The sequence below is a fragment of the Chironomus tepperi genome, unplaced genomic scaffold (genome assembly GCF_022539635.2).
Source record: "Chironomus tepperi strain 1889 unplaced genomic scaffold, CSIRO-AGI_Ctep_v1 contig_354, whole genome shotgun sequence".
NCBI classification, from domain to species: Eukaryota; Metazoa; Arthropoda; class Insecta; order Diptera; family Chironomidae; genus Chironomus; species Chironomus tepperi.
The window spans coordinates 3,310,014-3,337,594 of record NW_027226476.1 but is presented as its reverse complement, the minus strand read 5'-3'; the positions used below and the strand labels follow the sequence as shown (position 1 = coordinate 3,337,594).

The 27,581-nt window shown below is 33.2% G+C and overlaps 5 protein-coding genes across 5 annotated transcripts in view; all 5 read left to right on the top strand.

The window, feature by feature from the left end:
* The first annotated feature begins 821 nt into the window (after nucleotides 1–821).
* LOC139094593 (zinc finger protein draculin-like) lies at nucleotides 822–2,966 on the top strand. Its single transcript, XM_070645710.1, has 3 exons — nucleotides 822–2,017; nucleotides 2,310–2,404; nucleotides 2,466–2,966. Exons 1-3 carry the CDS (start codon nucleotides 885–887, stop codon nucleotides 2,870–2,872), a joined length of 1,635 nt encoding a protein of 544 aa, XP_070501811.1. The 5' UTR covers nucleotides 822–884; the 3' UTR covers nucleotides 2,873–2,966.
* Nucleotides 2,967–4,280: 1,314 nt separating this feature from the next.
* Nucleotides 4,281–6,791, top strand: LOC139094594 (maltase A3-like). Its single transcript, XM_070645711.1, has 4 exons — nucleotides 4,281–5,182; nucleotides 5,274–5,478; nucleotides 5,946–6,068; nucleotides 6,125–6,791. Exons 1-4 carry the CDS (start codon nucleotides 4,563–4,565, stop codon nucleotides 6,752–6,754), a joined length of 1,578 nt encoding a protein of 525 aa, XP_070501812.1. The 5' UTR covers nucleotides 4,281–4,562; the 3' UTR covers nucleotides 6,755–6,791.
* Nucleotides 6,792–7,131: 340 nt separating this feature from the next.
* The window catches only part of LOC139094425 (maltase A2-like), a 187,491-nt gene continuing 167,041 nt past the window's right edge, over nucleotides 7,132–27,581 (top strand). Inside the window, exon 1 of the mRNA XM_070645463.1 lies at nucleotides 7,132–8,017. Coding sequence (XP_070501564.1) covers nucleotides 7,149–8,017 — 869 coding nt within the window. The 5' untranslated portion in view covers nucleotides 7,132–7,148. The remainder of the gene's footprint in view (nucleotides 8,018–27,581) is intronic.
* Nucleotides 8,544–9,310, top strand: LOC139094380 (maltase 1-like). Its single transcript, XM_070645419.1, has 2 exons — nucleotides 8,544–8,562; nucleotides 8,684–9,310. The coding sequence occupies exon 2, from the start codon at nucleotides 8,684–8,686 to the stop codon at nucleotides 9,308–9,310; it is 627 nt and encodes a 208-aa protein (XP_070501520.1). The 5' UTR covers nucleotides 8,544–8,562.
* LOC139094592 (zinc finger protein 260-like) lies at nucleotides 16,744–20,393 on the top strand. Its single transcript, XM_070645708.1, has 4 exons — nucleotides 16,744–16,784; nucleotides 16,858–17,722; nucleotides 17,972–18,402; nucleotides 18,977–20,393. Exons 2-4 carry the CDS (start codon nucleotides 16,944–16,946, stop codon nucleotides 19,399–19,401), a joined length of 1,635 nt encoding a protein of 544 aa, XP_070501809.1. The 5' UTR covers nucleotides 16,744–16,784; nucleotides 16,858–16,943; the 3' UTR covers nucleotides 19,402–20,393.

The following is a 27,581-nucleotide window of genomic DNA, read 5'->3' as shown; positions in this document are numbered from 1 at the left end:
TCAGCAATTTAACCGATTTGCGTATCTTTGCATCTCAATTACCTTAATCAATTATCAGCTGTAGTAGTAAAATCATAAAGTGCGGTAAATTTACTTTAAAAACAAAATGAATTTAATGATTTTCTCCACAGCATCTTAGAAGTGTGATTGATGATCTTTAAGTTTTCGGGAAAACATCAAAACATTAATTGTAATTTAAGATGACGTCTTTGAAGAGATTCGTTCTAAAACTGCTGATTAATCGTTGCTAAGTAACAATAGATAACGTGTTCAACACACGTGTAAATAGTTGCAGCTATGAAAATGTTAAAGTAACAAAGTAGAGTGGACAATACAAAGTTGGGTATTCGTATGTTGCTTGATCTAGCTGTATCGCTTGGTATTACGTACCTAATGTTACCATTTTTACCATATCTAACAACAGCTTCCCTAACAGACATGCTCATAAGTAAACTTGCCAAATTAAGCTTTTTCCATAATATTAATTGAGTACACTCATGAGTTCGCTCATTTAGATGAGTATGCACATTGACACATTCCAATGTTCTTCTAATCCAATGCGATTGTCATTTAAATCCACAATATCACTATGAAGTTTATACTGCAGAGTCAAAATTGATCAAGTGGTCATAGGACTACCAGAATGGCCTGAGAGGTCTAAAGGACCAAGTTAGACTAAGGAAGAAAGGTCAAAAACTGAATTAAACATGTACATAGAAATCCTAATTTCAATCATCAATCCTAACGGTTTTTAAAAATTTAAATCTCCCAACAAACAATTTTCTCTACAAGGGCTTTGTTTACATCTTAAAAAGTTTCCCAATTCAGTCCTAACAAAAAAAAAATAAAATTTATCTTTTAGCTTCAAATTGTTCCTCCAAATAATGGAAGTTGACGAGGACTTCCTCGAAAATCACCAGCAAAAATGCCGCTGTTGCTTCAAGCCATTCAATCTTGCCGATGAATCCAAAACAATCACAAAAGTCATTGAAACTCAATTTTTTGAGTTGACTCAATTGAGACTCAAATCATCAGTGAAAAAATACTCTCAGAGAGTTTGCGGAACTTGCTGTAAAGAACTCGATGAAATTTCCAAAATAAGATCTAATTTTCTGACAAAACAGACGAAACTTTACGAGTTTGTGGATGGAAAAGGAACCAGAAGGTCTAAAAGATTTGCAATTGATGCAGAAAATCCAGTAAAAATTGAAATAAAACAGGAACGAGATGACTTTGTGGATGAAAATTGCATAATTATTGAGCCAACGATTAAGACTGAAAGGATTGAGGATGTTAATGACTTTGAACCACTTGACCATCTTTATGAGTCCGATGAACATGTAAAGTTAGAGAAATCAGACAGTGAATCTTCAACCGGTCCATTTGATGAGTTTTTCAGCTCAAAATCACCAAAACAGAAGAAAAAGAAAAAGTCAAAGACAAAGTCTGAGAAAAAGACAGTCACATGGCATCACTGCTCATATTGTGACAAAAAGTTTTATACCGAATTAACCCTCCAAGTTCATATCGACTCATATCATTTTAATTTTAAGAACTTCCAATGTGATAAATGTGATTTCAAGACCCACACGCCAAGCTTACTAAAAGGTCACATCGCACGCGTCCATGACAGAACTTTGATCGTCAAAAGTGCAAAAGATTCTCCAAAAACATCATGTCCGGTTTGCGGTCTTCTCGTCCAAAAGGTATCAGCTCATATTAGAAATGTCCATACGCGACCGAAGAACTGCTTCTGTGACATTTGTGGATTTGGAATTTTTAATCTCAATCGACTACGACGGCACATGTACAAGCATTTATCAAAGGAAACTAAGCATGACTTAAGTTCATATACATGTGATCTGTGTGGTGCTCATTTGCATAGCAAGAATTCAATAAAATCTCATTTAAAGAACATTCACATGCAAGTTGGTGATCAGGAGTATAAATGCTTTTGTGGAAAGAGCTATCGAGCTGAATCATATCTGAAAATACATCAAAAGTCTCATGAAAAGACGTGAGTATAGATTTGAGTCAAAATGAGTCAATAGTCGTGTGTAACGTACGATTATTGCAATTTTTGTTAAAAACGAGTCAATAGTCGTGTGTAACAAACGATTATTGTAACTTTGAATCAAAATGTGTCAATAGTTGTGTGTTACGTACGATTATTGTAATTTTTGTTAAAAACGAGTCAATAGTCGTGTGTAACAAACGATTATTGTAACTTTGAATCAAAATGTGTCAATAGTCGTGTGTAACGTACGATTGTAGTGCTTTATTAACAATTTTTTTCACATACCATTCAGAGCTAAGCATCAATGCCGTCAATGTGATAAAAGATTCATGAACCTATCTCAGCTCAAGATTCATATGGAGATCCATGAGCGGAAAGGTCGAAAAGGTGAGTCCAAATCCTATCAAATCCACCCGAAGCTCATAATTTAATCCATAAAATTCTCTAGATTATTCATGCGAAGTCTGTGGTGGCATGTACGGTAGCATGAATCTCCTCATGCGACATAAAATATTCCATACAGAACCAAAGCACTCATGTCAATATTGTGGTAAAAAGTTCCATCGTCCATGTCTCGTTGATCGACATGTGAAGCGTCAACATGAAGTTGAAGAAAATCCATGCCAATTTTGTGGTAAAATGTTGAACATTTTGTCAATGACGCGGCATGTTAAGGAGTTTCATAGTGGACTGCCGAGGCTGAATTGTCCCATACCTGGCTGTAATGGAACGTACTTAAGGAGATTTCATTTGAAGGATCATTTACAGAGATCACACAAAGACTACATAAACTGTCTGACTGAACAGGAGAGGAATGCATTGGATGAGAAGATTAATCAAATGAACCTGATTTGATGGTAAACGTGAAGATTGTAAAAAGTATTTGTGAACAATTTAGGAACTTTTAAAAAATTTAGTCAATAAATGGAACAAAATTTGTGAAAAAATTGATGTGATTTTGTTGTTTAATAGCAGATTGAACTTTATAACCCTAAAAAATCCCTCAAATTAGTGAGAATTTGCCAAAAATGGCAAAAGGCCATCTGAAAATGGCAGATAATCTCCTTAAATGGAAGATTGTCTCTTAAAATGGCAGACAGTCCAATATATTTCCAGAATATCGCCTAAAATGGTTGATGATCCCGAAAACTGACAGATGATCTCCTAAATTGGCTGATTATTCCCTAAAGTTGCACAAAAATAACCCCTAAAAATAGTAGATGATCCTCTAAATTGGCAGATGGTCCCTCAAAATGGCTGATAATCCCCTGAAATGGTAGAATGTCTCCTTGCATGTCAGATTGTCCCAAAAAATGCAAAAAGTCACTCAAAAATGGTAGATACTCCATTAAAAACGGCATATAGGACCCTCCTATGGCTCCATAATCATAAATAATCCCCTAAACGTGTAAATCATTCACTAAAGTAGCATATTACTCACTAAATTTACTGATAACCCAACCAAGTATTCAAAAGTCAACAACAAATGATAAAATTTCCACCCAAAATTAACTTTAATCCCTTACAAGTCAATCAAATTAAATCTAAAATCACTCTTTAATGACTCATACAAGGTCACACGATTCAACAAAATGACTTTAATCTTATCAATTAAATTTTATATTAAGCCTTAAATCTTGAGAATGTTGATGAATTGTTACGAAAGCTGAACAAATAGGCGGTGTTGGTATGATCAGATAAGGTCAAATCAAGGTATGGAAAATTGTTTAGGGGCTAAAGTGGCTTACAACATGTGATTTAAGCTGATTTTGCTAATTAGCCTCTTAAATTATGTAGAATACACGGTTTCAGTTCATTTTTGTTTATTTGCACATTTAATGGTGCGCAACGTGCGATTTAAGAAAATTTTTACTTAGGTGTCTCTAAAGTGGTGTGCAACGAGCGATTTCCGCTTATTTTCTTGTAACAGGCTAAAGTGGTATGGATTAAACGGTTCCAGATCTCTCATCTTTATTTGAACATAAAATGGTATACAGCGTACGATTTAAGATTATTTTGTTTGCAGCTGATTGAAGTAGTGTAGAACACACACAAGTTATTCTCAGCTTAAAACAGCCAAGTATGTATAACAACAAGCAACTTTTAGTCATCCTCTTCCAAAGCCAATTAATAAGATCGAAAATCATGTCAATTCAACCGTTAAGTCATCACACCTTGAAACTCGTCTCATATCACATCAATTGATCAATAAAGTAATCACTTGACACGTGTTTCTCACCAAATGATTTTAGTAGTAAAGCGGCAGTCAACCCGACAAGTGTTGCAATGAAATTGTTACTGATTTTCATCGCAATTGTTCATCTGACATCATCAGCTGATTCAGATTGGTATAGAACTGCAAGTTTCTATCAAATTTATCCACAAACATTTAAAGATGGCGGCGGTGGAAGTCGTGAAGGTTTTGGTACATTTGCAGGAATAAAGCAGAAGCTTGATTACATAAAGGATCTTGGAATTGACTGCATTTGGTTGACTCCAATTTTTGAATCAAGTTTTAATGCTTTTGGATATGACATAACAAATTATGTTCCTCATAATATTATGTTTTGATTCACGTTATGGAACTAAGCAAGATTTTAGTGACTTAATTAAAGCTATTCGTGAAAAAGGAATGAAAATCATTGTCGACTTTGTACCCAACCATTGTGGATATGAGCATAAATTCTTCCAGGCTGCCTTAAATGGAAATAAGACGTACGACAATTGGTTCGTATGGGGACGCGGAACAGGCGTAAATGAGACAAATCCACCATCAAATTGGCAAAGAATTGGTGGGCCAGTTAGCAGTGGATGGAATCGACACATTAATGGAGTTGAAATAGCAAGAAAAGAGTATTTCTATGCTCAATTCTACTGGAACATGCCTGACTTCAACTTCCGTGAATATGAAGTTAGACAATATTTTGAAAAATTCCTCCGAACATGGCTTGACTTTGGACTTGATGGATTTAGAGTTGATGCTATTTCACATGGATATGAGAAAGCAACATCTTATGGATCTTTTCCTGATGAGCCTGTCAATGAAGGAGTAACAGATCCTAATGATTTTGGATTTTTAGATCACATCTACACTCAAGATCAGCCAGAATTGTTTGACTTGATCTACAGATGGAGGGAAATTTTAAATGAATATAATGAAACTCGGTAAGTTAACATGTCATTTGCTATGTCCTGCAATATTCATAAATTGTTAAAACAAACGAGTTGACTTAAAATTTCACTTAATCCATTCCAGCATTATGATGACAGAGAGCTACTCAGCACCAAAGACAATTATGAAGTTCTATCGAAGTGCTGATGGACGTAAAGAAGGTGCACATCTTCCATTCAATTTTGAATTTATTAGATCCATCAGACGTGATTCAAAGGCTGCAGATTTTGTGAATGTTGTGACAAATTGGTTTAATTTGCTACCAGAAGGCGAAGTTACCAATTGGGCGGTAAGTGTTGGGATTGAATGGGATATGTAAAGTCATGGGAAGTGGATAATTATTAGTTCGGTAGCAGGTCTGTCACTAGAACAGTGCTACCATTAATTGTATTCCTGTAATGCATAATATATGGCACTTTGGCATATACGGATTAGCCCCCGATAACTCAGTAGATTCATGTGACCGGAAATCATAGAACGTGGGTTCAAGTTCCCCTCGTGATCCGTTATTTGGAAGTATTGCTTAAAATCATCTATCTCGTCGTTTGGGTTATACAGTCTGTGAGCAATAAAATCATTACTTTTACAATCTATTAAAATTTTATCAATGATGATAAAAAATAACAAAACTTGAACAAAACAGTCGGCTTTACCTGTTTACTTGCAAACTTTTCAAGTGCCCAAATGTCATAAAATATCAAAACATGTGTAAAGATAAGAAATTGAACTTGAATTATTTAATCGTTGCACTTTTAGATTGGCAATCATGATCAATCCAGAGTAGCTACACGTTTTGGAGAAGAACGAGTTGACATCTTTAACACTTTGGTTACGATGCTGCCTGGAACATCTGTGACTTATTATGGAGAGGAAATTGGGGTAAATTTTAAATATTTTGATTTTTCTCAAATTTCAATGATGTTTATTCATCTTAGATGGAAGATTCCTGCGTCTTCTATGACCAAAACCACAACAATCCCGGCTTTCGATGCACAGATCTTGTTCGACCTGTCACAGATGCAAAGTATAGAACGCCTATGCAATGGGATAATTCAACAAATGGTGGATTTACAAATTCCTCAAGACCATGGCTCCCAATTGGTGATAAATACGCAACAGTCAATGTTGCAGCACAAACTGGAGTCGCTGGAAGTCACTTGGAAATCTATCGATCACTGCAAAAGATGAGGAAGCACAACGCAATAAGAAATTCAAATTTGAAAAATTTTAAAATTGTCGCAATGACGGAAAATTCATTTGGATTTAAAAGAGAAGTTGAGGATGTTAAGCAGGGCAGTGTTTTGGTGTTGATTAATTATGGAGATAGAAATGAGTCAGTGACACTTGATAAATTGGAACTGTTTGGATCACCAAAGGAAGTTTCATTGAAAATTGTTGGACGAAAATCTTCACTCAAAATTGATTCAAAAATGTCAATAAATGGAACATTTGTATTGGCTCCTTATGAGTCAATTGTTGCCATTTACAATCATGGTATGGCTGCAGTTGTCAGTAATATGTTGTTGATTGCCATGATTTTGGGCTTGATGTATTTTAATTTGTAAGACTTTTTAAGAATTCAATAAAATTTATTTGAAAAATACTTAAAATTATGTTTGAATTTAGCCACCAAAAACAATAAACAATCAGTTACTTTCACGTATCAAATTAATGTTTTTAACTCTTATCTCATGCAAGTACCGAGAAATTCTTAATCGTGACAAATTTAAGGGAATGTGTTAGCCATACTTTTTGGTAATATTTTCCAAACACAAATCTAATCAAAATGCCACAAGTGCTACTGTACTTAGGGGTGTAGCCAGTAGTAGCCAATTCAAAAAATTAGCCCGTGCTCCCAATCCCCCCCTGGTTAGGCCCCTGACTATACCACACGTATTATTTCAAAATCTTATCCACTCTTTAGTCATTAAGTGTCACTCAATCTGTACAGAAGCAAATATGAAATTTTTGTTAATTTTAATTGCAATTTTTCATCTCTCAATGTCAGCTGACCTTGACTGGTACAAGACAGCAAGTTTCTATCAAGTTTATCCACAAAGCTTTTACGATGGAGGCGGTGGAAGCCGTCAAGGATTTGGAACCTTCGAAGGAATTAAAAAGAAACTTGATTACATAAAAGATCTTGGAATTGATTGCATTTGGTTAACTCCAATATTTGAGTCAACTTATGAAGCACTTGGATATGATATAACAAATTATGAGGAAGTTGACAGTCGCTACGGAACGAAAAAAGGATTTGAAGATTTAGTCAAGGCAATTCACGAAAAAGGCATGAAAGTCATTGTCGATTATGTACCGAATCATTGTGGTGTTGAGCATGAATTTTTCAAAGCATCTGTCGCTAAAAATGCAACTTACGACAACTGGTTTGTATGGGCCAATGGAACTGGTCCAAATGGTGCAACACCACCTTCAAATTGGCAACATATTGGAGGTCCACCATACAGTGCATGGAATCGACATTTAAATGGCGTTGAAATTGACAGGAAAGAATTTTATTATGCACAATTTTTCTGGGGAATGCCTGACTTTAATTTCCGTGAGCCTGCCGTCAGGAAATATTTTGAAGATTTTCTCAGAAATTGGTTGAACTTTGGACTTGATGGATTTAGAATTGACGCAGTCTCGCATGGATATGAGTTTGTATATCCCAACGGAACCTATCCAGATGAACCAGTCAAGCCTGGTGCAACAGATCCTAACGATTTTGGATATTTGGATCATATTTACACTCAGGATCAGCCAGAGTTGTTCGAGTTGGTTTATCGATGGAGGGAAATTTTAGATGAATTTAATGATACTGCACGGTAAGGTCCTATTTAAAGTACATGCGTAATCTAACGGACTCAAAGATGGGGAAGCTTAAGAGTTGACCACCTCCCTTTTATACATCTTTCCATTCTTGAGCACCCATATATTTAAATTCACACAAATTTTCTCTCTTTTTCAGCATCATGATGACTGAAAGCTACTCAGGACCCGAGATAATCATGGAATATTACCGAAGTGCTGATGGAAAGAAAAAAGGTGCACAACTTCCATTTAATTTTGTACTAATTGATAAAATTCGAAGGGACTCAAAAGCTCAAGATTTTGTTGATGTTATAAATAATTGGTTTAAGTTATTGCCGGATGGAGAAGTCACTAATTGGGCTGTAAGTAACTAATTAAGAAATTTTGAACTATTTTTGTCAATTTTTAATGAATTTGCAGATTGGTAATCATGATCAATCCAGAGTTGCAACAAGATTTGGTGTTGAACGAGTTGAGATTTTTAATACTTTAGTTACAATGCTTCCTGGAACATCTGTTGAGATCCTCTACCTGGACTTATTATGGAGAGGAAATTGGGGTAAGTAATTTATGTTAATTTTAGGGTACTTTCATTGTGATTAGAGGGATCTCCTGTTGACGAAGCTCTTCAAAATTGAGCCACTATTAATTATTCAGCTGTAACACTTTTTGTTCCTCAGATGGAAGACGCATGTGTCTTCTACAATGTCAATCGCAACCTTCCCGGTCATCGTTGCAATGCAACCTACACACCAACAACTAGAGCTAGAGTACGTACACCAATGCAATGGGATAACTCAACCAACGGTGGATTTTCAAGCAATGAGCCATGGCTACCAGTTGGTGAAAAATACGCAACAGTCAATGTTGCATCACAAACTGGAGTCCCCGGAAGTCACTTGGAAATCTATCGATCATTGCAAAAGATGCGCAAACACAACACAATTAGAAATTCAAATTTGAAAAATTTCAAAATTGTCACATTGACGGAACATTCATTTGGATTTAAAAGAGAAGTTGAGGATGTAAAGCAGGAAAGTGTTTTGGTGCTGATTAATTATGGAGATAGAAATGAGTCAGTGACAATTGATAAATTGGAACTGTTTGGATCGCCAAAGGAAATTTCATTGAAGATTGTTGGACGAATGTCAGAACTTAAAATTGACTCAAAAATGGCAATCGATAAGACAGTTGTGTTGGCTCCATATGAGTCAATTGTTGCAACTTATAATCATGGTATGGCTGCAGTTGTCACTAATATGTTGTTGATTGCCATGATATTGGCATTGATGAATTTTAATTTGTAAGATTTTGTTTGAATTAAAATGTTCAATAAATTGTAAAATGAAGGACATATTGGGACCGTTCACTTAATGTCCAACCCTATTAGAGGAAGATGAGGGAGGGTACATAACGTTCTTACATATTAAGTGAACAAACCCTTAAATAGTTGTATTTTTTCAAATAACATCTAGTTTCAAGCTATTCATATTTTCTAGTTAACTATTTTCATTGTCAGCCTTTGTTTATGGTATTGTTAATGCAAAGCTTCAAATTAATCGCTTTCCGTGATCAAATTTTTCAAATGACAAAGTCTTGTTTATGGCCATTAATGCATGCAATTCATGAAAAAATTAATTCTTTTTAGCTTTTTATGAAAATGAATTTTTTATATTCACACCGTTTTCACGTGTGAATGTATTGAATTTGTTCAGATTGAAAAACCAGTTTTTTGGATTTTACAGCCAAACTAAGCACAGTGACAATTTATGTTCTATGGCAAAAAGTTTGTGCCTGGAATTTCACATCATAATCAAAAAACAGATTTGAAATTGGTTGAGGCATTGCTGAGAAAATCGAAAAATTCGCTTTCTGTAAGCAAGCAAGCAAGCAAGTTAATGTACACGATAACTCAAAAACGAGACATCGTAGAGACTTCTAGTTTTTTGCATTCGATGGGTGTCATTCCAAGGAAGAACTGATTAGATTTTGGGCATGGCAGGAACAGCCGTTGCTCCTAAAAAAGCAAAAACTTTCGTTTTCATACAAAATTTCAAAATCAATGTTTTCTATGATTTTTTGAAACTTTGAACATTGTATGAAAATTAAATTAAGTTTTTAAATAGCGAAGCTTGGCCTACCCGCTGGAGCTTGACTCCTCAAACATTTGCCAAGCGAAGCTTGGCCTGCCCGCTGGAGCCTGATTCCTCAAACATGTGCCTACCCACTGGAGCTTGATCCCACAAACATTTGCCAAGCGAAGCTTGGCCTATCCGCTGGAGCCTGATTCCTCAAACATGTGCCAAGCGAAGCTTGGCCTACCCGCTGGAGCTTGATCCCTCAAACATTTGCCAAGCGGAGCTTGGCCTACCCGCTGGAGCCTGATTCCTCAAACATGTGCCAAGCGCAGCTTGGCCTACCCGCTGGAGTCTGATTCCTCAAACATGTGCCAAGCGAAGCAGCCTACCCGCTGGAGCCTGATTCCTCAAACATGTGCCAAGCGAAGCTTGGCCTACCCACTGGAGCCTGATCCCTCAAACATTTGCCAAGCGAAGCTTGGCCTACCCACTGGAGCCTGATCCCTCAATCATGTGCCAAGCGAAGCTTGGCCTACCCGCTGGAGTCTGATTCCTCAAACATGTGCCAAGCGAAGCAGCCTACCCGCTGGAGCTTGATCCCTCAAACATTTGCCAAGCGGAGCTTGGCCTACCCGCTGGAGCCTGATTCCTCAAACATGTGCCAAGCGCAGCTTGGCCTACCCGCTGGAGTCTGATTCCTCAAACATGTGCCAAGCGAAGCTTGGCCTACCCGCTGGAGCCTGATCCCTCAAACATTTGCCAAGCGAAGCTTGGCCTACCCACTGGAGCCTGATTCCTCAAACATGTGCCAAGCGCAGCTTGGCCTACCCGCTGGAGTCTGATTCCTCAAACATTTGCCAAGCAGAGCTTGGCCTACCCGCGAGACTTTTTATGGACGGTGTGAATATATCCGCATTGGGTTTCTACCCGATACACTAGTTTGGAAACAAAAGGATAAATCGTGAAAATTTTTGTAATTTTTAAACCGTGAGAATTTAAAATTATTGTAAACCAAACAATTTAATTTCATTATTTTTGAATATTTTGTTCACAATTTAATGACTTAAATATTCACTGAAAATGTAGTGTTTTGTTGATAGTTTCGGTAAGGATCAAAGGTTTCACAGTTAGTTTAAACAGCTCCTTGGGGACAGTCAGCTGATTTATCTGGATAATATCTAGTTTAGCGCGACTGAACTGCTCTTTTTGAGTTAAAATTGATTTTTTTAAACGATTTCAATGGTTTAAATAGCGAGTAAATTCAAAGTTCAATTTAGAATCCTAGTTCTTTGTACGGGTCAACAGAAGAAGGTGCACACATTTCGGAAGGAGACGTCGACGGAAGATGAACAAGTAAGCGACAAAAAATAGAATTTGCAAACTTTGATTTATTTTTAAAACGCAAAAATAAAAGTGAAAAATTTATGAAAATAAAGTTTATATAATAATCAAAAGGGTTTCCGGCAGTCCGTCGTCAGTATCAATCGATTCTTAATTAAAATTGGACATCAATCCATCAAATTAACTCATTTCCGTCATATCAATTCCATAATTATCATGAATATTTAATAATCAATAATTGAATTATTGTCCATTTGGTCAAAAATTCCTCATTTGTCGTTCTGCATTTGATCCGCAATGTTTAAAGAAATATTAAAGGCTGAAAATATTTTTGAATCGTCAAAATTTTTAATTTTTTTAAATAAATTTTCATTTTTATTATTTATATCGATAGGAAAAAATTCACATGGAAAATTCACAGCAAAAACCAAAATTCGTGATTTTATAATTTTCATAATTTTTATAATTTTTGGAATATTTTCGATAATTAACTCATTTACATCGGAATCTAATATTGACACGACAAGGTCAATAGTGTCACAAATAGCAATTTATGTTAAAATACGGATTCAACTACTTCAGACAATTATTGCGACTGCAGTGGCTTTTGTAAATAGAAAGCATTATTTTGAAATTTTAAGAAAATTTCATGCAATTGATTTGAAGGTTTGTTAAATAAAATCTTAGTTGCATACCCTTTTGTTGCAATTATTCGTAGTTTAACACCCCTTTTGAGATGCAATTTCGTAGTTTAACATCCCTTTTGTGACGCAAATTTGTATTTTCACACCTTTTATATTACACATAATTTATATTTTCACACCCTTTTTGTGACACTAAATTCGTATTTTTACACCCCTATATGATACAAATTTGAAGTTTAACAACCCTTTTGTGATGAAAATTCGACGTTTTGCTTTCTTTCATCACACTAACTCGTAGCTTTATACCCCTTTTATCATGCAAAATTATTTTCACATCCCTTTTTGTGACACAAAATTCGAAGTTTCACACCCTTTTTTGACAAAATATTACAATTATTTAAAATTTGCAAATTTAATTCCTCTTTCAGCTGCTTTCATTCGGAGTCGTTCAAAACTACAGTCAAGATCTCAAATTTACAATAATATTCATTGCATCAACATTCGCGATTTTTGATGTAATCTCATTAACAGGATTGCTTCCAATTCAGCTGTTAAATGTTCCTAATTTACTTTTATTCAAAAATCCATTTTTCGTGCTTTCATTTCACATTTCTGCAGTTACCAACTTGACGTTCATAATGTTCATGATGACAACAAATTCGAGAGTTCAACAAACCTTGAAGATTGTCAAAACTACAAAGGAACTGAGCTGTAAAGACTTAAAATTAGTTATGAAGATTTATTCAAATTTTTACGACATTTCCAATTTGTGCAACGAATTTTTTTCACAAAACATTTTAATTGGATTTGCTGAGTATTTTCTGCAGGGAATTATTGTAGCTTTTACAGCATATGAAGCTATATTTGTGAGATCAACATTCAACTACTTTATGCTTCTGTTCAGTGCCTTGACTTACTACATCTCTAGTTCCATTAATTATCTCCTACTCTTGAAAACTTCATCAAATTTGAAGTCAAATGGAAACAAAATTTGGAGAGAAATTAACAAAAGGAAAAATTTGGACAAAAATACTCAAAAAATGTGTGAAATTTCAATTTTGCAGATGAGATCGCAGGAACTGGAGGCAGAATGTAAAATATTTTCATTCGATTGGAAAATTTTATTTTTAATTTTTACTGGAGTTATTTCATATTTGACAATTATGATCCAATTTGACATTAGTGTCGGCAATTTCCGGTAATTTTTGTGCATTTATTTTAAGTTTAATAATAAATATGTCTGTAAATTAATCAAATTGTACTCTTATTTTGTCTATATAATCAATAAAATAATCCTGAGCAGCACATTATGTCCAGTAGGGTATCGCTAAGTTGAATTAAGCTAAGTTTTGAAATTTTAAGAAAATTTCATGCAATTGATTTGAAGGTTTGTAGAAATTAAGTCTTAGCTTCATACCCTTTTGTGACAATCAGGCGTAGTTCATACCCCTTTTGTGATGCATATTCCAAGTCTTAGTCGTATTAATGGTAATATGCAAAGTTACCCTAACGTTACCATGACTTCTGATTTTGACCCATTTTCACAAAAATAACCGTGGTTCATTGCACTGTGTTACTCGGGATTAACATTGCTATAAAAAGCTTATTACACGCGTTCAACGTTTTTTTGACAAATTTATTGGCACCATTTAATTTGTCACGATAAAAGCAATTATTTCCTTATTTCTAAGAATTTAATTACTTTGCCTCATTTTAATTTAAAATCCGATTTCAGAACAACGACATTTTCTCATTTTTATAAGGAAATAAAAATTTTAAATGTTACAAAATGAATGAGATAAGACTTGCATGTAGGAATTACTGTCTACATGCAACATTTTTGGCGCCTTGCTTCGTCTGGGTCAGCTTTTGTCCTTTCTTGTCTCTTCTTCTTGATGAAACTCAAAATCAAGCTGATTTTTTTGTTTTCATTGATGCTTCCTGAGTGAACTTTTCATCTTGCTTAAATACTTACTTTGCTGACCGTTCAGATCAATTGTGATCAGATCAATTGCGACCTCTCATAGATGTCAAATAAGCTCTATTGCTGGCTACCACTTACCAATTTCCGATTCCATGTGCAATGCTTTCTCAATCGACAGCTTTTTTTAATGAATTCGTTAGCTGCTCACTTGATTTTTTGTAAGTTTTAAGCAGTCAAAGTTAAAAGAAGCTGAAGAAGTATAATTCCAAAAGCTGAAAATTTTGCTAAGCGGAGTTTGGTCTTTCGACGAGATTTTCTTTAGGATATGTAAATACATGTTTAAGTCGGCATTCTTAAAGTTTCCCGATACCGATGATTTACCTTTGTAATTGCTTAACAGTTCTAATCGAAGCTTTAATTCCAAATAGCACAAATCGGTTAACTGATCAAGATTTCTGCCTCAGGTCGGTGTGACTCTATCTTGGTTCTAGATTCCGTTTAAAATCCGGTAACTTGCTAAAGTCATTTTGGCTTGTTAATGGATTAGCTGACTTGTGCTATTCGGGGTACTAGTTTTCAATGAGATAACAAATTGTAAAATAAAAAATATAAAAACTTTAAGCCAAGGATGACTTTGGTATAATTTTCAACAGCAGTATTTTATAGACTTTCGTTTAGGTTTTCATTTCTTTAAAGTTCAGTTCTCAATGACATAAATGCTTCAATCACGATTTTGTAAATCTATTTTATTACATTTTGAAACTCGATTTATTTCTTCGTGATTCGTGCAATTTCATTTAAATTTCCTGGTAAAGGACACATGAAAATTTACCCTATAAATACTCAACTACAAGCTATAGTTGTTCAGTCATTAATTAACATTCTTAAACATCAAAAGTAATTTTGTGAAGGAACTAAAATCAAAAAAATGTCGACAATCTTCTATTTGACAATTTTATTAGTCTTGTGCTTATGCCATACCGTATTATGTGGCGGTGGATCATTCTACAGCTCAGATTTATTAGGCTCATCGCAAGGCACAATTGGAATGGCAAGACCAAGTCCAACAGAACCACTTAGCTCTGATTCAGGATTACCTTCACCTTAATTGATTGACTTGATCATGACTGTATATTAAAATATTGTAAATTCAGACAAAATCGATCGTTAACATTTGAAATAAATTAAGTTTTTGAAAAATATTCACTGTGTTGACTTTATTATTGATAAGTAGGTCAAAATGGCTCGGTGGTGGAATAGGAGTTCAGTATCTAATTATAGTAATACAGATTAAACAATCTTGGGTTCCATAGAAACGCAGCTTACATTCAACTTTGTAGGCTACAGACCGTAATGTCATCAAAGGAGTGATTCTAATCCTAATATAATCAGCAAGTATCCTTAGTACAGAAGTCTGGCGCATCCTTACTCGTTAAACAACCATTAGTCACAAATCACCAAACCGCTGCTCTGGATCTCAATGATTTGAATAATTAACGGTTTATCCTTTAATAAACAGATCAGATATAATTACAACCTATTCTGAACCTTACAATCTAGTCACGAAGACACCGCGTAAACGTGAGGTTGCTCTGTTTTTATCTCATTTTTATGGCGAGAAATAAAATATTCGCTTGGTCGTGCTGTTAGGGTATTTTAGTCATTTCGTGTGTAACTAAATATACATTAACGAGGGATAGTTTGTAGAATTACCGCAAAGGGTTTTGTTTGAAATTTTTTCAAAATTGGAAATGAAACAAAAGGTTGACAAAAGGTAAGTTAGAAAACAATTGTAATTTCACTTTCATTCGACGACAGTAGGGAGTTCAACGAATCGTGCCTTGCCTAAGGCTACAATAGCTATGGGAATAGGTCACGTTTTTAGCTAAATCTATGTCAAATGCAGACCGGATGATACTTTATTAGTGAAATATGTTTCAGATTCCATCAATTATTTAGTGGATTTTTGTAAAGCATCGATCGACCTGAGAAAACAATCCACAGAATTTTGTAGTCAAAAATGGTCACAATTTGACTAATATCCAAGCAGGCCAAGAAACCGTTTTTAGGTACCATAATGGTCTTTCTGTACCATGAAAGCATGTTGTTTTCCTGTTAGGGATATCTAGATCACTTTCAGACCTAAAAAACAAGATTCAGTAAGATCCAGCTCACTTCAAGATCTATAAACCAAGATCCAGTAAGATCCAGATCACTTCCAGACTTACAATACAAGATCCAGTATATTTATCGAAAGAAAAATATGCAATAAAAATAAATTTTTCTCATAACGGTTTTCTGGGATTCAAACTTTCTAACGGTTTTGCAAGTTTAAAAATTTTACCGCAGTTTTGCGAAAAAAAAAATTCAAAAATGCGCTTTTTTCCGTTAACAAAATAATTCAAAAAACAATTTTCTACATTCGCAGCCAACTTCATTTCTATTATGAACATTTAGTAATTTCTGAACACACTCATTAAATGAGAACATAAACAAAAGTTTTGGGAGAGTTTTATTTAAAATTAATATTATTTATCAGTTTTGAAATGATTTTAAAGGAAATGTTGAGTGTTTGTGTTGACAAAGTTGTGAGAAAACATTGACAAACTTAATAAAATTAAAGAATTTCCCATCAAATAACAAAGAAACCAGAAAAGTTCAATAATTGGAATTTATAGGAGAAAAAAATTGTAATAAATTTCACTAATTTTACAAAAATTGATGATTAAAATGAGGAATTTCTTCAATTTCAGGATTAGGGAATCGAATATACATTGCTGTTTATAGATATTAGGTACGTGCTGCCTGTATGCTGCATTGATTGGCTAAATTAACACAAATTTTGGTTACTCAATTCTAATTTTTAGGTCATCTGTGACAATTTAATACTAAACATCAATATTTAAGCCCCGAAAGTCAGCAACAACTGAAGAATTAAGCTTCAATCTTAATCATGTCAGAGCCACGAATCCTACCAACCAGAAAACGTCGAATCCCGTCACGCTACTCAAACTCAAATCAAACGGAATTCTTCTTCAACACAAGTATTAAGCAAGAACCAGAATTTCATGACGATACAAAAGAGGAAATTATAGGAATTTTTGGGACTGTCGATGACTGTTACTGTCGTGTATGCTTTAAAATATTCTCAGTTGATGACAGTCGGAATGAAATTGACATGGGAACTATGTCAATGCTGCGTGAAATCTTACAACTTGGACTAAAATTGTCGAATGGATCACAGTGGATTTGTGGATCGTGTAGCACAAAACTCAACTCATTTTGGACATTCAAATATGACGTCATTGATAAACAAGCTAAATTCTCACAATTAGTGCTGAAAAATTTACATCGAGATGTGGAGGAGATCCAGAATCTAAATAGCAGTTTGAATATAAGTGATGTCCAAGCGGATGTACTTGTTAAATCGGAACCAGAATTTACAGCACCAGATTTTAGTGAGGACACATCAGATGTTCCTAGAAAGAGGATTAAGACAAGTAGAGTAACACCAAAAAAATATAAAAAACATAAAGCTCCTCAGACATGCGAAATTTGCGGAAAGGTAGCACTAAACCTATTGAATCATAAAATTAAGAAGCATGGACTCAAGTATCTATTTGAATGTAATTACTGCACATTCTCAAGTTATGAGAAGAAGAAACTACAATTGCACATCCATGATTCTCATATTAAGCCTAAGAAGAAGGCTGACCCTGACCAGCATGAGTCGTAAGTATTTAAATTAGTTAATAGTCAAGCTAAGTGCACCACTATTGAGCATTTGATTATTATCAGTCCAAAAGTCGTGCAGATCACATCATTTATGATCATTTTGTCAAAAGTTGATCAATAGTCATGTAGATCACACCACTATTGACCATTTCACATTGAGGTTTCTATTAATGACTATTAGTGTCATAAATTGACCAATAGTCGTGTAAATTGTACCACTTTTAACCATTTATCTTCTCTTTACAGCCAAGTCTGTCCGCACTGTGCCAAACAAGTTCGTCATCTTGACGAGCACATCGCTAACATCCATTGCGGTGAACGTAACTACTTTTGTGATCTCTGTCCATTTTCATCGTACCGTAAGAAGCCAATAGAACAGCATATGATGAATGTTCATCTACCAAAGTCTGTCAAGTGCTCGCTATGTGACTTTATAACAATCAATATGGACAGATTGAGGAAGCACATAAGGAATCAGCATGAAGAACGAGAAAGAACTACAGAATATATGTGTAATGTTCCTGAATGTAATAAGATATTTAGGAACAAATTTAATCTACAATGTCATGTTAAGAGATGTCATGAAGGGGAAGTGAAGTTTTTGTGTGACTCGCCAGGATGTAATAAGTCATTCTTCTCCAGGAGTGAGCAGAGGATTCATTATGAAAATTCTCATGGTAAGTTGGTGTGTCTAAAGTGGTGTAGAGTGTACGATTCTTGTGAAAAAGGTTGGAAAAAGGTCAAAGCTGTGTCAAAAGTCGTGTATAACGTACAATTATTGTGATTAATATCATAATTGTGTCAAAAATCGTGTAGAGTGTACGATTCTTGTGATTAAGGTCATAATTGCGTCAAAAGTCGTGTGGAACGTACGATTCTTGTGATTAGGATGAAATTTGTGTCTGAAGTGGTGTAGAACGTACAATTCTTGTGTTTAATTGCATAATTGTCTCAAAAGTCGTGTGGAACATACGTTCATTGCTAAAAATAACACAATTGTGTAAAGTCGTGTAGAGCGTACGATTTAATATGCAAATTTCATAATTTAGTCTAAAATAGTGTACAATAAACGACTTTTGACACAACTTAATGAACCTGAAAGGAAAAAAAATCAATTTCCACAATTGCCATCCAAATTCACTAATCAGGTCAATTGATCCTTATTTTGGCAATCTATACCTTATTCCATAATCCATGCCTAACATTATTGCATAATCCAAAAACTTACACAGCATCTCACATCATTCACAGGTCCAAAAACAGTCGTGTGTGAAGAATGCGGAAATTCCTTTTCATCAGCCGCAATGCTCCGTAAGCACAGCTCACTACATCGAGAATATCAACATCTATGTACATTTCCAAATTGTGGTCTCAAATATCGAACAGCAACTCAACTCAAAAATCACGTCAATCGAATTCATTTGGAACGTCGCGAGTATGAATGCAAAGAATGCACTTCAGCATTTTATACTATGAGAGATCTTGACCGTCATATAATATCGAAACATTTGGGTATCAAGTTTGTTTGTGAAGTGCCAGGATGTAATTCGACACTGTCACGAAGGGATGCATATTTGAGTCATTTGAAGAGTCACAGTGGATTGACTGAGGACGAAAGACGAGAGCTGATATCCAAGTTGAATGAATTTTGTATGCAGTTGAATTTGAAGAGATAGTGAGGGGTTAGAGGAAGTGCAGGGGTAGATGAGTGAAGGGTTGGGAGGTTGATGAAGTGAATCGGGCTGGATTATTTTTTGGAGATTTAACGTCAGAATGGGATACTGTATAGCATCAGTCGGTAAATCAATTCAACATTCTACATCAGGTCGATTTGACCAGAAATAGTTGACGGTTTGGGATTTTTGTATTAAAAAGGCCGAAGACATTGGGAATTTTTGTTCAAATAATGGAAGGTAGTTGACACCACTGGATACACTCCAGGTCCAAAATCATGAAAATGTCTATTTTTACACATGAGCGAATTTTTGAGAGGTTTTTGAACCCGATCACGCTGAAATTATGTAAATTATTGATTCAACTCAGTAGTGCAACTACTTTGAAGGTTGATTCACCCAAGTGGTCTGAAATTCATCACGTAATAAGCACCAAACACAGCCAAAACATCTATTACGTAATAAAAATCACTTCATCAACATAATGCGTAATTATCCAAACTATAAACATAAAAATTCCCCTCGAAGATGGAAACACTTAAACTGTAAGAAACTAATACACGCGTAATAATAGACAACATACATCCCATCCTTTTATATGCTAGATTTTCATTTTCTTTTTTATTTCTTTGTTTCAGTTTTTAAAAAAAAAAAAATTAAAAATTAAGAATTTCACTTAAATTAATTAATAAAAAAAAAATTGTTAAACTTAACTTAATTTATTAACCATACAAATAATTTGAACAATATATCCACAGTAACTGTAACTTATCATAGTCAGCACTAATCTAATCCAACATCAATTTCCGCCCTCCGTCGCCGCTGAGACTCCACAAAATTTTTAAAATAAATTTCATATGAATATTCTTGGAACCACGCGAGTGAGAATGTAAAGGCAAATGATGAGGCAAACAAGCTGACTGCCGTAATTGCCTTCATCTCTTTTAAGTGTCCGGGTGATCGGTTGCCTCAATTATCCAAAATTATTTGTCTACTTCTTCCACAATTTGACTCTTTTTTTTTTGTCGTGACTTGACGAGTTCAATTTAATTTAACGAATTACAAAAGAAGTGACTGTGACTACTCGAAGTTCCGAAGTGCAACTGAAAAAGATTCTCAAAAAATATTAAATAACAAATAGAACTAACACATACAGGCACACAGTCACTTGAATATGTGAGTGAAAATGCACAAATATTCTTGCATCGACCTGAATTTTCATTCAATTTACACATTTGATGCATGTGCATGTGCCTGACCTAGAGATTATTATTACGGAAGCATTGTTCGTGACATTGAAAATTGCGAGGGAAACTAAAGCTTAGACGACTGCGCAAAATAGGAGGTGGAGGGATTGGGGTTTAAAGTTTGGGTTTAGTGGATGATGGTCAAGGTTCTGGAGGAATTGATTTATTGAAAATGCATGGAAAATCAATAAAAACTTTAGACTTACCATTGGAATGTTGTAAATTTTTATAGCTTAACTGTCAATTTTGAAATGCCTTGAGACAATCTTAATGAATTTTAAATTTAAATTAAGGAATTATTTTGATGATAAATTTTAAAAAAGCAATGATTACTAGGTTCTATCTCTTTGCTTACTTTAATTTGGCTATCAACAAAATTTAATAAAGTTTAAGATTCAAAATTGATGAACCTAAAACGGTTATACTTACTTATCTGTACATACGGATCAATTACGATCCAAGGCCACCACAGATGCCTCAGATGTCACTTAAAGCTGGCTCTATCGCTGGCTTCCGTCTACAAATTACCAATACATTATGCAATACTGTCTCTATCAACACCTTCCTTAACGGTTTTATTCTCTTGAATAGCACAAATTGGTTAATCGATCCAAATTCTGGCACTAAGTCGGCTTGGTACTAGACACGGCTTGAATCAGATTTTTGATCGATAAATCTGTTGTGATATTAGAATTCGATAAACGACTCTTTTTTACTATTTTGAGTCTTAATATTGTAAAAACTAGTTAAAATACGTAAATTACGTGCAAAAAAGTGCAAAAAATAATTGAAATTCCGAAAAAAATATTTTCAGTCCTGGGATTGAACCCGGACTTCTTCAAAAGAAAAATGGTCAAAATTTGTCAAAAATTCCGCAATTTGTATTGAATTTTTTGACTTCTTGAAAAACCGGGACATTTTGAGGCTTTGTCGGGACACAGCAGCAAGGGTGAAAAGTACAGCAGTGTCCCGGCAAAAATACAGCAGATGGCCGCCCTATTTACCATTCACATAATTCATCCCTTTTTTCTACAACGTCATTTACTCTTTCATCGGATGAAATAAAAGCGATGAAAAATGCTTTCAAATTTGTCACGCTTGAGAGCTTTGAACTACTTTTTTCTTTCCTTTGGGATGCTGACTGAAAAATGAAAATACACACGAATGCAAAACCGGATGAATAACTAAGAAATGACAAAATGATTCAAATCGGAGGGCATAAAGGCAAGGTTGAATTATTTTATTTCTCATGGTTTGATCGACAAATAATGACAAGCAGTAGTAAACAATTCAATTTGTGTATAATTATGAGAATGTAAGTATCGAGGTTGTGATGGATTTTCAATATAGTCAGCGGACTTTGTGTACATGCTGAAAAATTGCATAGAGTGGACGTTTTACTGTCAAAATCAACATGAATATGACATGGAGGTAGAAAATGTACCGATTAAACGGTTTTTTTTTATTGAATTTTTTATTAAATATATTTCTTATTTTCACACTTCAAAAAAGTTTTCTGCATCAACCCACTCATCATATTTTTCGGAAAATCCTAAGTATCGAACAAGTATTTTACCCTTTTTTCGTTTAATGATTTTCTCTACTAGCCAAACATCTTTAGCTTTTGTTTTTTGCAGTTCCTCTTCATAATACTTCCGTTTTAATTCATTTCCTTCAAAATCTTGGAGAACATAAACATTTGGAAATTTTCTGTTAATTGCTTTTATTGTGTAAAGTGAGGTAGACCAATACGGCATGTAAGCTCTTCTAAAGATTATTGGAGGCTTTGAAGTTCTGACACAATCCCCTATTTTAAACTTTGTCTTCAAAGTGATTTCACGAGGCTTAGAATAAAATTTTTTCATTATTTTCTTTTCATCTTTTTGGTGTATTTTATTAGGAATAAATCCAAATCTTGAATGCTTTCTATTGTTAATTTCATTGGTTAACTTAGGTAATAATTTTACCCAGTTATTAGTGCCTAACATATCTAAATTTTTGTAAATCATCGTCTTAATAGTTCGAATGTTTCTCTCTGCTAGGACAGCTTTCTTTCCTGTATGTGTAGAGTAGAGATTAATATTCAATGGTTCTAAAATTCTAGATTTAAACGTTTTATTGTAAAATTCCACACCTCTATCTGTCCAAATATTAAGAAATCGGATCTCTGCATCTTTAATTAATTTTAAAGTAGCATCCGTGACATCTTTTGCACTTTTTGACTTTATGGGCTGTGTATATATTTTTCTATTAAATGCATTAACGCCCAATAAAAAGTATGCATAACCATTATTTTCATGTTTGAGCTTTTGCATGTCAGCGAGGTCAAGACAAAGCAAATCGTTGAATCCTTTTACTTCAACTCGTCTAGTTTTATAGTTAATTCGTACTGGTTTGTATAATTCTTCTACAATAACATTTCTTAAATTTATATTATCTTCTTTTGACATTTTTCAACTGTTCTCTACTACTTATTAAAAAATACTGTGAATTTTTAATTTATTTCTCGAATATAAATACTGCTTCATAAATAAATAATTTAGTTATAAAATGGATAGTGAAGGAAAAAGTTATTTTTGTGAGTGCTGCTCATTTGATTTTGAATCAAAGAAAGAATTGAAAAAGCATGAGTCAGAGTGCAAAAGTTGTATACATTGTAAGAAATTATTTAACAACAAATCCGATTGTTTGTTTCATGAAGAAAAATGTGAAAATTTAAATAATAAAAATTCAAGATGTGATGTTTGTTTTTGTAGATATGAGTCACGATATTTTGTTAATCATAAAAAAACTCGAAGTCACCAAAATGCTTTAATGAAAAGAATTTCAAGAAATGTTTTTATTGCTGAAGTAGCTTTAAAAAATAATTTAAAAATTTACAAAATCATTAATGAAAAGAAATTAGCTTCGATTGAAGAATTTTTGGAATCAAATTATAACAGCATTCTCGATCTTTTACAATATGAATTAACTGAGCTGCATGCTTTAAAATACAGAATGAATTTGATTGGTAACTATTATAAAGCAAATGATGAAACTGAGGAAGATAGATATATTTCATCAAATTATGGAATTTTGACAAAAGGAAATAATATAATGACTAGTGTATTTGATCATTTTGACAAAATAATCAATGAATCGAAAGAATTTGAAGGATCACAAAGCGGATGGAGTTTAATAAGCGTTTCATATTTAACGATAGAATTATTTAAATTTTCACCATTTCACAGAGGCGGTACATTTATTCCTCTGCCTTTAAGACTCAGAAGAAAAGGAATTTTAAATATAAAAAATAAGGATTCATACTGTTTTTTATATTCCATATTGGCAAAAATTTATCCGATTGAAGGTAAAAAAAAACGAACATATCCAAAAAATTATAAGAAAAACCTAGGAATATTTAATTTAAAAGACTTTAAATTTCCATTTGAATATCGCAACATAAAAAAATTTATTATTGCAAATCCAAAATTGGAGTTAAGTATAAATCTTTTTGGATATGAAAATGCCGAGTTTTACATTATTTATTCATCTGTAGAAGAGAACAAAAACCATGTTGATTTGCTACTCTTAGAGTCAAAAAACGATTTTCATTATTGCTTAATACAGGACTTTTCAAAAGTTTTTCATTCTGAAATTACTAAAAATAAAAAGAAAATTTTTTTCTGCAAAACTTGTCTCTCTCATTTTTCAAGTATTGATGACTTAAAAACACACAATGAAATAGGATGTGGTAGGACCATGATAAAATTTAATAAAAGGGAAATAAAATTTGAGAGATTTGATGCATGTTACAAAGTCAAATTTGTTTGTTTTGCTGACTTTGAATGTTTAATAAAGAAAATTAGTACATCTCAGCCCAATCCAAAAAATTCATATACTTTGCCTTATCAACTTCATGAATGTTTTGCATCGGGTTATTTTTGGAGCTCTTACGTATATGATTCATATTTAGAAGAAATAAGACTTTTTGAAGGAGAAAATGCTATTTTTCAATTTATTGAAAAACTAGAATCTGATGTTTTATACTTATATAAAACTTATTTTTCATACAAATATCTAATAACAGAAATTTCAGATGAAGCAAAGAAATATTTACTTAACAAACAAAATAATAAGTGTAAGATTTGCAAGACAGACTTGAGTTTAGGGAAAAATCTTGATCATGATCATAGTCTTCCACCAGATTTTATTTCTCTGGATGCAGAGAAGTCTGAGCATTTTTATGGTAATGTTAGAGGATATTTGTGTCCTCTATGTAACCGTTTGTGCAGAGAAAAATTTGTGTTTCCCTTATTCTTTCATAATGCAATGGGCTATGACATTCATATATTAGTATTGGCACTATCAAAGCTTGGAAGAAAAATTAATATTATACCGAAAAATTCAGAAAAGTATAGTTCAATTTCTTGGAAGATTTTTATTGATAAATACATAAGTTTGACGATAAGAGTTGTTGATTCATATAAATTCTTAAGTTCAAGTCTTTCTTCCCTATCTGAAACATTATATCAATTTCCTATTTTTGAAAATTTTTTGAAACGAAGACATAAAGATTTAAACTTTGATGCAAATATATTTAAAAAGCAATTGATGTGCTATGAAAAGCTCTCATCATATGAGGCTTTATATGAAACAGATTTCCCTGAAATAACTGATTTTTATAGTAGTCTAACAATGAAACAAGCAAGCGAAGAAGATTACGAATATGCATTAAATTTATACAAAACGTTAAATATGAGAAATCTTTTGGAATATGTAATGTTCTATCTTTCTGTGGATATAATCTTACTTGCAGAGTTATTTTTGCAATTTAGAGATCTTGTTTATCTGAATTACAAACTAGATCCAGCCCATTTTTATGGATTGCCAGGATTTACTTATAATTGTGCTCTTTATTTCACAAACAAGACATTGCAATTACTTCCCAATGTAAATTTTGTGAATTTTGTAGAGGCTAGTCTTCGTGGTGGTATTTGTGGTGGGAATTTCAGATACGTGCAGTCTAATTCAAGATATTTAAAAAATGGTGTGAATTTATCAAAAGGAAATGAGAAGCAAATTGTATTTTTGGATACAGTTTCTTTATATAGTTACACAATGAGTAACTTTAGACTGCCTGAAGGCTCATATAGATGGGCAAATAATGAAGAATTAACTGAAATTAAGTCTAACATAACAAAAATGGCTAATGATGATAATTTTGGTTATTTAGTAATGGCAGACATTAAATGTCCTCGACACATTCACGATAAAATTAAATGGTTTCCTCTTCTACCAGAACATAAAAAAATTAAAAATTCTAAATATTCTAAATTAATAACAACATTGTATGATAAAAGAAACTATGTCTGTAATGTAAAATTATTAGATTTTGCTTCAAAAATTGGATATGAAATTATAAATGTAAAGCGTGCATTAGTTTACAGACATTCTTTTTGGTTAAAAGAATATATAGATTTAAACACAAGACTAAGAGGAGATGATAACTTGCCTAAATTTTATCTTAATATTTTCAAATCTCTTTCGAATGTACTGTATGGAAAATTTAGTGAAAAAAAATATAAATATAGGGAATTTTATTTAGTCTGTGGGTCTAATGTTCATGTGAATTTAGATATTAAGAGATTTTTTAAAAAATCTTCCAGTCCTCGCTTGAAAAATTTAGTAATATTTAATGAAAGTCTCGTTGGAATTGAGCTTGCTAAGAAGAGTATTGAATTTGATACTCCGACAATCATTGCTTCGACCATTTTAGACTGCAGTAAACTATATATGTATTATTTGTATTATTCTGTTATTTCTCCGTTAGTTTATGAGCCTAAAGTAATATATTTTGATACAGATTCTTTAATGCTGCTGATAGAAAGTGACATGATGACAGTATATAAAGAAAATCCTGAATTTTTCGATACGTCTTTATTCATGACAAATAATATTTATAATGTCGTGCCAAGAAATGCGAAGGTAAGCGGCAAACTTAAGGATGAATTTGGAGCAAGAATTATATCAAAATTCATTTACTTATCATCAAAAATGTATGCTATTCTCTTTGATCAAGAAGATGAGGTTAAATCATTGAAGAAGGCAAAAGGAATAACACAATATGTTGTCCATCGTTTAACATTTAATGATTATTTCAAATGCTTACAACAAAACGAAGGTAAAATGATTCTGCAGCAAAGAATTATTTCAAAAAAGCATGAAATATATACAGTAAAGCAAAATAAATTAGGCCTGAGACCCTTTTGTGATAAAAGACATTTTTTTGATGATCACAGCAGTCTTCCTTACGGTCATTATTTAATATATGATCTTGTCCCACCATTTGAGATATAAATAAGCTTGAAAAATTTATTTTCATTAGTTTTCATTCAAGTCTTGAGATATAAACATGTCTGAAGAAAAGTTAGCTAGAGAGTTTTCAGTTTATTTGTTTTCAAATGCATCTGAAAATATTTTTCCAAATAATAAATTGAACAGTTTTACTCAAATATTAGCAGAGCCACTACGTTTTGATTTAAACTCAGAATATTATGTTGGCCTCTCAGAATTATTTATTGATAATATTCATAAAGTTAATGATAGAATTTTGACAAAAGATTCTATAATATTTTATGATATAAACTTGGAATATGCTAATAACATTTGGAAAGATAAGATTAATTCTCTGGAGTTTTTTATTATCTACTGTCTTTCACAAACAGACTCTAAAGTTTATGATGACAAGTATTTTTCAGAATTTTTAAATCCATATTTTGAATACAATTGTTCACATACATTCAAAGAGCAAGAATGGTATTCATCAGTGAATGAGAATAATAGAAATCCATATACAACGAAAAACCATCAAGGTGAAGTAGGATTTGATATAGATTTAGGTTTAAATAAAACCGACAATCTTTACAATTATAAAAATTCAAAAATCGATAGAGG